Raw genomic sequence first — 12762 nt, 5'->3', positions numbered from 1 at the left:
TTTAGTGACATATTTAAGAGGTGTATACAGAGGACTGTTTGTCTGTCTGCTATTCCAGTTAAGAAGTATGAAGTAATTTAAAATGTTTGCTTGGTATGTATGTGGGCCCTGAGTTTCTCACCCTCATAAAAGGCAGATGGCTGCACTGCTCTTGTAAGTAAAGCTACAGGGTTGTGCCCTATTCTAGCTGTGAGAAATTACATATGAAATTTTCACCTTTCCTGTTAATTTCACACCAGTGAAATGCTCACTAAAAATTGCTGTTAATCAAGATCTTCCATATTGTAACTTGATTGTGAGAAAATCTGAGAACAAGCTGTCTTTATTTAAACCAGGTTAGCAGAAGTAAATTGGCAGAGCTCCATCAAATGTATTAAAGCAATGCATTTTATGAAAATTAGGGATATGACACATAGATTATTCTTTTTGAGAGCTATAGGAGTTCCAAATGAATTGATTTTTTTTTTCCCCCCCAAAGAAATGCCATTATGATGGACATCACTTCTCATGCTTGTTTATTTTCCAATTCAGACCGGTGGGTTTTCAAATAGATACATAAATACCATTATTAATATTGTGAAGACAGACCAAATCAGTTTCAAAATCTAGAAGGAAATACTTCTTTCAAGTATAACTACAAAACACAATCTGAGGGACGTTTTGGGGTGAGAGTGCTAAAGACTTAGGAAAGCAGATTCCAGAGTACGAAGGACCGGCCCAACACTGCTGCCACCAGTGCCATTCTTGGTTTTCATCTCAGCAAAGTTGGACTATTTGAGCATTTCCGAAAACACTGGTTGGTGCTTGTTTTGGGGGTCGTGTTACTAAGATTGGAGCCCCTTTGTGCTGTACGTTGATTTTGACATATAATGAAAAAGCAGCGTTTCCTCTACATGAGTTCTTATGCTTTAAATGTGCAGGAGATGGTTTGATCACCAGTTTTACAATAGGTAACCCCCATGACTTGAGCTGATTAATTGCAGACTGGTGTATTGAGAACGGGGTAGGTTCTCTAGGTTAACAGGAAAGTCTTTTACAAAATGCATAGGAATTTGCAGAGGACTCCACCAGCTGTGTTTCTCTATCTCACAGTTCAGTGTTTCACGAAATGTATTAAAATGTTATCTTGGAGTGAAGCAGTGTGGCCAGCATATGAGGACCGGTGGGTATTTACATCCAATCATGGAGGAGATGGGAAGCTGTGGGAGGGAGGACTATGGGATGGAGAGGTGGAAGAAAAGCAGATGGAAGGGTGCCACCTTGGATGGGGGGGCCAAGGGGTGAAACAGAGAGGTCAGGAGCCTTAGGACAGCAATGAAAAGCAAAGGCTGCCCTTTCACTGATGTCAAACCTATACAGTACAGGCAGATATTTTCAGTGTATAATTGGAGAAAAACTCTCCGCTTAAGCATCTCAGCCCTTAGTTCTCTACAAATAGCGCAGGTTTTTCCAGTAGCGTCAGTAACATGAGGATTAGACTTTTAAACCCAGTTCAGACTATCTTAGGGTGAGAGCAGAGTGCAGTTACTTGTATTTGTACTGTTTCTCATGTGGATTCCTTGCCAAAAACCAGATCTTTCTGTGTTGATTTGACTGAGTTCTGAAAAGGATATTTTTATCTTATTTAGGTAGGCAAATACTTTGAGATGGCATCATTAAGAAAGAATGTACAGATGTGTGTATGTATTACTTGCAACATAAACAGGAACAAAAATATAGCATGTATGTTTTCACAAAATTACAGGAATGGACCTGGTGGTTTCTCTCAAGGAAAATTATAATAAAAGTGAAAAATATTCATTTCTAATTTAAAAAATGATAAACAGTACTTTATGAAAATTGGATTTGGGAAAATACACGTTTTGAAATATTACAACTCTAAACCAATAAATGATGATAGAATAATGAAATAAAGTTGGTATTCTGCTTCTGTTGAAAGTTAATTTAATTCCCTAGAGAACCGTCATGTTTTCATAATGCGCTCGCAATATTTGGTTGCTCTGTTTAAAGCTGTAATTTGTTTTTAGACGCAAAACAAGAGACGAGTGTGAGAAATTCTTGACTAACAGAACTGGATATTGCCAACTTACTCGTTCCAATAGTGAAGCCTGATCTCAGAATCCTTTGCTCGTGCAGTCACAGAGCTGTGGGCCGGGGCCCCGGGTAGTTTCGGTATGGATGTGTCTGTAGGGCAGCTGTGCTCTGCAGAGTCCTCTGCTGTTGGTGTGCCTGCCCTCCCTGTGTGGAGCCTGCCCAGAGGATGTTTCGGCGCCCGCCAGGCCCACACAGAGGAAAATAATGAGCACCCAGATCTGTACGGTTAACATCAGGGTAGGGCCTCACCAGGCTGGATCAGAACTGGAAGCTGAGAAGCCCTTGCTAACCTCGTTAGGCACAAGAGCTGCAATTACTGCTACCAATTTGTCTGTGCTACGAGATTAATGATTTGTCTCTCTGCATTTGTTTCTGTTCAGCACACACGGTATAATTTCAGTTAGTATTGCAAAAATAGCTCAGCAAGGGGTGTCACCTGTTCTGGCTGCAAGCACAGCCATCTTAGACTACATACGTTTTCTCTTTGGTATTAAAATAAGAAAAAGTACTGCTAAAAGTTGTTCTTCATCAGTTTGTAATCTGTGCCAAGTTGCTCAGACTTTATTTTGTATAATGGAAATGTATAGCTCTTATTAAAAGCTGTTGTTAATACTTCAAAATCAGTATGGGCCATGTAACAGTCAGCGCCATAGGCTAGAAACCGCGGTCAACTGAGGAGGTGCCGGTTTGTTTAAACGTTGACTGTCTAGGACTGAAAAAATCTATCACTCAGAATAAGCTTTTCAGCAGCTTAAGCTAGAAGCTACACTGTTTCTTCTGAAATAGCCTTTTATTTTGAAGCATCCTTTGCATCATCGCTAACAACATTATGTTTTTCCCATGATGCCACTGGCAGGGCCTAAACAGCACTGAGACTACTTTACTCATCCCTGAACATCAAGTGGTAAGCAGTAAGCAATATTCATGCTTCCTTGCATGAATCTGTGTGGCGTCTTCTATTACCATATGCCAAAAAGTCCCTCAACAACAGAAAATTTTCCAGTTTCAAGGAAGCCATCCTTCCAAAAAGATTTTTTTTTTTTTTTTCCTAGCTTATAAAAATGAATGTGGTTTTTTGCCTTTATTCCTAGTGATGCTTTAAATGATAAATTCAAGGAAATTGAAAGGATAACAGGCAAAATTGAAAAGTTAAGATTGGTGAGAAAACTGGAAAGTTTGCTTTTTATTATTGTTTTGGTTTGATGGGCTGTAGGATATATTCTGACTATGGTGTTATTAACAAATGCGGGATTCCTTTTTATCATGATAATCTGGAGGGCTCTGTGAGTCAGCATGATACTTAAAGATTAAGTTTTTTTAAAAAAGTATTTTTAAAAAAAGTTTTGAAGAGCAAGACACACTGACAGAACTTGAAATGTTTTGCCTATTTTTTCTTATTGTGGTAAATAATAATGAAAAGCTCCAAATATCCACTCACTGAAATGTGCAGATGAGATAATTGTATTAATTGTCAAATATATCAGAAAACTTAAAACATCTGTTATCCTTTTATGGAGAAAAAATTACGAAAAATGATTTAAGATAACTGAAGAAGTACATGCTGAGGATATTAAAACTGTCTGCTTGCTTACATTGGGCTCTGGTGTCTTACATTAACACATATGCTCTCTTAGCATACTTTTTATTTTCCTTTGTTCTATTCTTGTTTAATGTGCTCTTTTATCCAGAGAGGCTTTTTCTGCACATTTAAATTTTAGTGCGAATACCTTAGTGTTTTAAACTGCTTTGAAATGCATGTTTTCAAGCTTTAAGATTTTAATGTGGCTCAAAATTGAAACACAATTGTAGTAAGGGGGGGTAAAAGTAGCTTGCAAGTTTTAGCCACAAGAAATATGTGGGGTTTTGTGTTTCTTTGAATGGGAAGGGTTATAGTTTTGTATACAGCTTTGCAGCCTGCATGAAGCATAACTGGAAATTGAAATGTGTGGTGGTAAGAGTGTTGTTAATACACCTCTCTGAAGTGGGTAAGCACTTCGGTTGCGTGGATTCCTTCAAGGAAGAATATCGAAGAGAACTTCATGCCAAGGGGATCTCTGGTATAATGGGAACAGAGTTTGCTGCGCATAAACCAGGAATTTGCTTTTTTGATTTTCAGTAGAGTGCCTGTATATTTGCATATGCTGTGTAAATGCATTTCCAGGAGCTTTTTTTGCTTTTGGAAATAAATTTTATCGAACAGTTACAATTAGCATAGCGGCACTTAAATCATAGTGATTTTCTTATAACTATAAGCATGTTTAATTTGGTGAAAAGGAGGGTATATAAATATTCTGTGCAAACTGGGAATCCAAGTGAGGGTGATAATTTTGGTTTTAAATCATTGAATGTTTCCTACCCTTTCAGTTATGGAGACTTTTCTTGTATTTTGATTCAGCTTTCAAACCCTTATATTTTTGTCCATTTCTGTATTCAGAAGATTTTTCTGCAGTGAATTGTTAATTTATAAATTAACTAATAGCTTTGTAATGATATTTTGGTTTGGTATGCAGTAAATAAAATATTTGGTTTGTAGACTGTATCTTGTAAGCAAGCAAAACGTTTCAAATCAATTTTATTTTGTAATTTTGGGCAGTTTTCTTGTCTGGTAATGTAGGAATAAGATAGTATAATTCCTAGATGTGCTAATGGGGATCATGTTATTAACATAACTGCTCAACATACCTGTTAGTCATAGCCAGAGATTCTTCACTGTGCTATAACTGTAGTGAAACTGGTTTGGGTTCCTCCATCTCACATTAGTGCTAGTTACTGCTTTATTACTGAAATTGCTGCTCTAAACCACCTTCTCACTCTGAGATACAGAAAGAAGGGGAAGGCTGCTGAGGTCTGAACCCGCAGTCCCAGCGCTGTGAGGTTGGACACTCTTGAAACCTTGAAGCCTGGGCAGTTGGATTGGGGCAGGATGTTTCTGATTGTAGGCCCCTAAGAAACCCGCGGTTTTCTGACAATATTAATCTGAAAAGTTTTTCTCTAGGAGAAGTTCCTTTGTCTTTGAAGAATGGACGTGGAGAGGGCTAGGGTATTCAGTAGCAAGGTATATTTGGAGGAAGCTCCATTGCTTACAAGGAGAGAGCGCTGTGCTATGTGGCCTGTAAGGACAGAAATTTCCTGGTTGGTAGATGACTAGAAAGACAAATCCCTGAGTCCTGTGAAAATATGCAGGATTAAATCACTCGGGTATAATCTGCAAAATATATTTGCTTTTCAGGTACTGTGATATTGTTAGACCACCAAGGGCTAGCTGACTGTACTGACCAAGGTCAGCTGTCTGTTCGCTTCGGTGGGCAAGCAAGGCCATGGAAATGTTGCCTGGAGTCTCTGTCTCTCAGCTTCAGTCCAAAATTGTTTCTCTGAAGCCCTTCCTGTTACCGTATACAGTGGTTGATGCCACATCCAGCAGCTCGCTCTCCCTCTCCTCTTTGCGGTGACTGGCCTGTTTGCTTTGGCCCTGGAGAAGCGTCTCTGAGCCACCTGCGGGAGAGCTGTGATGGGTTGGAATGTAGCGTGCGACCACCAGCCACCATTTACACACTTCACCCAAACCAGTTTGGGCAGAAATGAACATGGTGTGTCCTGTGTCTTGAGCTATGCTTCATTTATTTCTACACTGACATCCTGGTCTTTCCTGTAACCTGTCCATTTTGAGTCAGGATTTTCTGTAGCTGGGCTTTAGCTCATGTCTAACGCGAGCATTGCAAGTCCAGGTACTTGGAGGGTTGTTTGGTTGGACGTGGTCTAATAGACTACTGGATGTCTAGACGAAGTTAATGATTATGGGATAACTAGGAATATTAATGCAATGCCATATGAATCCAGTAAGTTTATACTTATGTAGGTACATGAAAAATTCAGCTCTTTATGATAGATCTTTAGAGTGTTCAATTAGCAGATCTGTCTGCAGGCTGTGAAGTCACTTCGTTCTTACAAAGACTATTAAAACTGGAAAGTTACTACAGGAAAACAGGAAGGGAGTGTTTGTTTTTGAACAAGTAGTTTTTGTAAGCTTGCTTGGTAGCTGGTGGATTTATCCAGCTTTTGGAAGCACTGGTAAATGCTAAACACTTGAGTAACACCGTTGCATAGAATGGCATAGGTGACTTGGATTGGAAGGGTCCTCTGGAGGTTTCCTCAACCAACCTCCTACTAAAGGCAAGGCTGATTTCAAACTTGGGTCAGGGCCTTGCTTAGCCAAGCTGTTTGATCTCTTAGGATGGCTGTGAGGCAATCTCTCTGGGCAACCTGTTGTACCTGTTCCTGCTCAACCACACCCTCAATCCAGTAGGAATTTCCCTTGCTGCAACTTGTGGCTGTTGCCTCTTGTGTTTTCACCCAACGCCTCCGGGAAGAGGCTGGCTCCATCTCTTCTGCAATTCCTCATTGGGTATTATTCAATTATTCAAAAGCTTCTGGTTGCTCTCTGTGCTGCATTGGGAAATTGTAATTTGGTTACTTGTATTCCAGAAGGTAGATGTCACAGAATGTCTGCTCTGAGGTGCAACTTCATTTTTTAACTGTAGGTTGTGTAAGATCAATTAATTTCAGTATAGTTCTGGAAAGAGCTGTTAAGAAGTAAGATGTACTAATCTGTAATATTTTATAATTCACTGATGCAACCACTGCAAATTACTAACATTTCATATATTTTAAACCCGTAAGTGCACATTTATGCATGGAATTACATGAATATGCAAGACTGATCCTGTTCTTCTTGTGAAATCCAAATGCAACAAAATGGAAAAGAGTAATTTATGGGTTTAATACGTAGCCCTTACAAGTGGTAAGTATTCCCCTCCTCAGATCCGACGATGACTACTGCATCTTCTTGCATTGATGGTCAGACCTTTAATGACTGAGCAGGATTCTGATACATCATAGAAAATGAGCAAACTTTGATGGCACTAAAGATAAAATATTACTTCAGTTGTATGGAATGATCTAATTATACTTGTGCTACCCAAAGAATTTGGGACACCCCTTTGGCAGGAGGTTTTTTTAAAAGTAAATAATGATTTTTATTTTTTTTTTCTTTGTGTATATGGATTTTGTTAGATCGCTAGGGCCATGTCTGTGCTTAGACAATCTCGTATCTTTTTTTGATGGGTGGTTGGGGCAGTCTGCTTTTAGACTGCATTCCAGTGTTGTAAGTTGTTAGACTGCACTTTGTGGTTTGCTTACTGTAATGCTGAATGACCAGAGTACTGTTGATCCAGTTTAGATATTGGTGTGGTTCTATACGCTATCAAATTAATGTCTAAACAGTTACAGTTTGTTTGTAGTCAGAATTATAAAAAAAAAAAAAGTAACCTGTAAGCGCAAAATAAAACAGGAGAATGCTATTATGTTGTTTTCTTCTCTTGGATGCCATGATTTTTTTGAACATCTTAGTCTTAAATGATTACATACTGCATTTCGAAGCAAAAATGGTTTTGGAGGTAGTTTGTACTGACTTAAATTCTTACAAAGTAGTCTTATGTTAATTGACCTGCTGTAAATATTTCTCAAGAAGAGAAACAACAAAGGGAGACATAGCTTTCCAAAGGTGCGAGTAGCTTCAGGAAATACGGGAATTCTCCAGAATGAACGGATGGTCCAAGTAGGCTACTGTCTGGTTACAGCAGTTACCAGGGTATCTAGCGCAGAGGCATAAAGCTGAATAACACTGTGGAACAATAGGGATTTAAAATTTTTCTAAAAAACTAAATTTGAGCCTGTTTGAAGATAAACACATCTCCTGGGATATGCAGATATTATTGCTTGTAATTTTGTCAACTCTGGAATTACATGGGTGTCATTCGTCTTGTTATGTCCCCGTGGGTTCAGCCTAACAGGAGTGTGGCAGAAATATGCGTTCTCTGTCCATTAGCCAGTGCTTGTTTTGTTGCTTATGCATTACATTCAAAGAAACTTTCTCATTGTTCCTTTTTAAAATCTGCTTAAGTATACAAATGATTGCAATTAGCAATTTAAGAGTCATTATTTTAAAATGCCTGAGTTTATTATCAAAATGAATGCCAGCACAGCTTTGCCTTTATTAAAAAAGACATTATAGCCATACTGTTTGGGGATGCTTGTGTTTTTCTGATAGTTGGAAGCTTTTCCTGTGGTTCTGAAGGATACAGATTTCTCACTAACTAGCTGGGGGGTATGTGCTCAAAGCAGTTGGTTTGGGTTTTGGAGAGGAGCAGTGGGCTTGCTAACTACTTGTTGGTTATTCCAGCAGAGCGGAAGGAGATTTAATCTGTTCCTGAAGCGACGTCTCAGGGTAAAACAGTGATGAATGATACTGCAAGTGGCTTGGATGGCTGCAGTAATAACATGCTTCACTGTGTGATGCCTTTTGTTAACTGGGAGCAAGGTTCACATTTATAAAGTACTCTGAGAAAGCACAGAATATTTTTCACGCGCATCCTTGCATGGCTTAAGAGGGAGAAGACAGAGGCATATCCCTCTGAGTTATGCTTTTTTCTTCCTACTCTTAACAAAATGAAAACACGATTCGTTGTTTGTAAGCACATTTCTGCTGATGGGTGTGGTTAAAAATCCAGTAACAACCTTCCTTAGCATGGAGTTAAATTTAGACCAGATTATTATCTTCTATGGAGATCACTTTGCTGTATGAACCTCTAGTCTTGTAAAGAATTTGGTGAAGCTGAATATTGATAGGATCATAAATAATTTTAGCTAATATTTTGTTAACTTCCCTAGGAGAGTGAGGTAGTGGTCTTCATTTGCTTAATATTAATTACTGTAGTCTAATCAGTGAAAAAGATGAATGTTGTTATTAAAACATTCTAGCTTGCTGATAAATGAAAATATAACCTTTAATAGATCAAATTAGAATACTAATTGCCCTGTTGCATTGATACATTTTATTAGATTTTTGGGTTTTCCCCCACAAAAGTAAATACTAAATTTTGAAACATAACCCCTGTATTGTTTGTGTGCATTTTCATATGTTGTCATTGCTGAGACATTTCTCTGTGGTGGTTGTTTATAGTGAATTTTGTTATGTAGAAAAAAATGCATGGAATTTACTTTTTGCTACCTGCTTCAAGTCGATGAACTGTGCCCTAGCTGGCTTTTGTGTAGAGTGGCGTTCTGACTAACTGCAGAAACAAATCATGCTTGATCATTTAAGACACACTGTAAAGACTGTGAAGAATAAATGGTCATTGTTCACAGGTATTGCTACATTAACATGTATTTATTCTTCATATACTGATTATTTACATGTAGTGTTTGTAGATATAAGCAGTTAATTTAGAAATTATTTTAAGCGGATATAGCCCTTGTTGAATCTTGTGCTAGTGTATCTTCAGCTGTGAAGAAACTGAGGAAGTGATGTGATTTTGGGCAACTTTGTCCTCTGTTATATTTCAAATCAACAGCAATACTTGTGTTTTTTTAATTGTATGCCTGTATCTTCCACAGATTGATAAAAGACATCAAAGCAAAGATTCTATTTTCTTCAGGGATGGTGTCAGGAGAATTGATTTTGTTCTTGCCTATGTGGATGATCTTAATAAGGAATGGGAAAAAAAGTTGGTAAGTTTGTTTTCTTGAGGTTCTCTTTCCTATCATAAACTAAATATTAGTTTCTAGCGTTTCAAATCACTACACTCAGCTGGAGTTGGATTTAGCTAAAAACTGGATAGCTGTGTAGAAAGCCATTCCATATACTGAGAGTTTTTTGTAATTTATTGTTGTGCATTAGGACCCAATTTTATTAGATTTTGGGGGCTTTATTTACTGAATTGATTGCTCTCCATTACTTAGCCTGGTCAATATATTATACAGTCAGTGCCAAGTAATCCAAATGATTTTGCTTTCTTCATTTAACAGTCTTATTGTTAGCTGTGGCTTTGATAAAACTGTATCTGTAAATACTTAAATGAATGAAGTTTCTTTTAAATAAGCAAAGCATTATCCAAATAAGTTGTGATAGTAACTTTTTTTCCCTATCCCCATCTAACTTTAGTTAGAGCAGAAATGGATTCTTAGATGTAAGAATCCATGCAACTTTCCTTTTAAGACTTTATTTTGTTAATACTCTGAGCAAAATAAACACAGAGCTCCTCTTTGAACTCCTCCCTGTGCTTGATGTGCGCTCTATATGCATGTATTCAGTGTTCTAGAAGAGTATTTGAAGTGGCTTCGATAGATCTCCTACATAACAGAGCATGAAGTACAGGCTTTCTCTAAAATGCTGGTCAGCCACCCTCCCTGAACTTTCCCACCCAGACACGGTTGCCAGAACGGTACCAGTAGGTCAGACGGACTCAGTAAATGACATGTATCCTTGCTCATACTGACCCTTGAGGTCTAACTTGACTAATATACGTAAATTCAAGCTATTTAAAAAATCCAGTACTATGAGATGCTGTCAAGATGAACAGTAAGTTCTCTATAAGCATTGTGTTTAAATAATAACAATTGCGGGGATTTAATTTTTTTTTCCTCCCCCTCTTTATTCACTGGCTTTTTTCTGAGCCAGGAGAGGTTGCATTTACAAACTAGTCTTTCCAATATATATTTCCAAAGTTTGTTCTTTAAAGCAAAACAAAACAACAAACCAAAAGACTTCATTCTCATGTAATCACATTATTCTGAAAGATAAGGCTTTCTGAAGAAAATTAATTATACAGAGGCTTATGACAAAATCATGATCAAAACTAAAGGTCTGCAAGGTAAATAATGTTTCTCACCTGTATCTGGTCATATTAAAGTGTTTCATAATGAAAAGTCATAATTGCCTTTGAACAAAAACTGTACAGTTGGGCTGTTCAAAAAACTGCTTAGTGCTTACTTTCCTTTATGAAGGAAATACTGTTTTCAAAGGACTTATGCTTCCTATATGCAAATGTGATCCCGTGTAGAACGCAGCTCCTGCATCATATTCTTGTCACCTCAAAAAAAGCAAGAATCTCTGTCACAATCTTCAGTGCTTTTCCCATCTTAAGCATCTCACAGTCTGCTTTTCTCAGCTGGCCACGTTCAGTATATTTGCTTGGGAGACCAGGGTTATGTTACGGCTAAGCACCATAGGTTTATGTGACGCATAGTTTTTCAAACTCGCCCTGACTCTTTGTCAAACTGCAGTCCTAGCTAGATTCCCCCTTCTACCATAAAGCAAATGACTTTAAAAAAGAAGGAAGAGGAGACCAATCAGTGTAGAGAGAAAAAGATAGCCATGCAAAATATGTGAAAGCAACTCTTAAAATAAACTTTCCCATTAGTCATACTCAAATAACACGAGGGAAGAAATGGAGACTATTTAGGTAATGTTTCAAGTGGGAAGGAAAACGAGCCAGATGCTCACTCTAGTCTCTCATTCATGCTGTGTGCAGAAATTTCCTCCTCATTGGTTTATAGGTCTTTGGAGGGTGCCAGGAACCTGCCAGACCAGAGGCCACGTACACAGGTGTCATAATTGACTGAAGGATTCACAACAGGGAGAACCTAAGAGCTAGCAGCTAACACTGAAGTTCCTCTTTGAGGGGAAAAATGCACTTGGTTAGGAAGAAACATTTCTCTCTTCAAAAGAGTAGAGCATCTGCATCAGATTTTGTGAAGTTTAATTCTGTAGATGTCTTGTTACTTGCAAAAGAGTTTACGGCCCCATGGGAGGAGGTCTTTGCTCTGTGGCCCTGTAGGTTAGCTCTGCAGGTGCAGGGCGGACAGGCGTGAAGGTTTCATTGTTATGGTCTGTGAGTTTTTGCACTATTCTTGGGGAATGCGCGAAGAAAATTAAATTTGCCCTGGTTTTATGTCCAGCATAGACCTTTATACAGTGAATATGCCCATAAATTAATGCAGACTTTTTAGCCTAGAAGTACTGTGCTGTTGTCTTTGTGGGAACAAGATGTAAATAGTGATGAACTGCAGCCTTTGGAATGTCTGACATGACTGTACAAAAGCAAGTACAGTGTCGCAGGAAAGAGATGTGAATTTCTTCTACTGCAGTACAGTGATACAGCAAAATGTAACAGCTAAGAATAGAAATGTTCATGGGAAGAGAATTAACAGTTGTTACAAATGGTTTTGTTGTCTCCAGGAAACAGCTTTTTTCTACATTTCTAAGAAAGGGATGAATAATGAATTTCTTCATGTTTTTCAACATAGTCCTGATACAGATGTAGGAGATGGTCAGCTCATCTCCTTTAGCTTTATGTAGAACAAATGCATTAACTTCTTTGATGTTCCCCATAAACTTTACAGCTTAAACTGTTTTGAACTTGCCTTCTGTGAACGGCATGAATAAATCCTAACTACAAAGTCTCTCTGAACAAAAATTAGGATCACATTTTTATGGGACAATATGTTATTCCTCAAAGCCTCTAGCAGATAAATGGAAATATCTTACCCATATATGAAATGCATGTGAACATGGAAAATAGTCCGATTTTTAAAAGTATCTACTAAATTATTCATGTATGACCAGGATATGATCTTTATAATAGATCATCTTTTAGCATGTGATTGATCCAAAAGGCCATGCTTATTTACCAGCATCCTACACGTGACTGCAGTTAGAATAAGCCCAAGCATCCTGATATAGAAAAGGTTTTTGTAAGCTTGACATACCCTGTCTAAAGGAAGGGGGAAAGCAAGGAAAAGGAGTTTGATGACGGAATAGTATGTTGTGAA

At 38.1% G+C, this 12762-nt stretch overlaps 1 protein-coding gene across 1 annotated transcript in view; it reads left to right on the top strand.

Moving 5' to 3' along the window:
- ANO5 (anoctamin 5) overlaps nt 1-12762 on the top strand; it is a 53691-nt gene that overhangs the window by 14131 nt on the left and 26798 nt on the right. The window contains exons 4-5 of the mRNA XM_026850688.1: nt 2951-2998; nt 9547-9660. Of these exons, the coding sequence (XP_026706489.1) occupies nt 2951-2998; nt 9547-9660 (162 nt within the window). The remainder of the gene's footprint in view (nt 1-2950; nt 2999-9546; nt 9661-12762) is intronic.

Source organism: Athene cunicularia, assembly GCF_003259725.1.
Source record: "Athene cunicularia isolate RWA chromosome 5 unlocalized genomic scaffold, athCun1 chr5_part3, whole genome shotgun sequence".
Taxonomy (NCBI): domain Eukaryota; kingdom Metazoa; phylum Chordata; class Aves; order Strigiformes; family Strigidae; genus Athene; species Athene cunicularia.
Note: the sequence above shows the minus strand (reverse complement) of the source record. Positions and strands in the feature narration are given on the sequence as shown.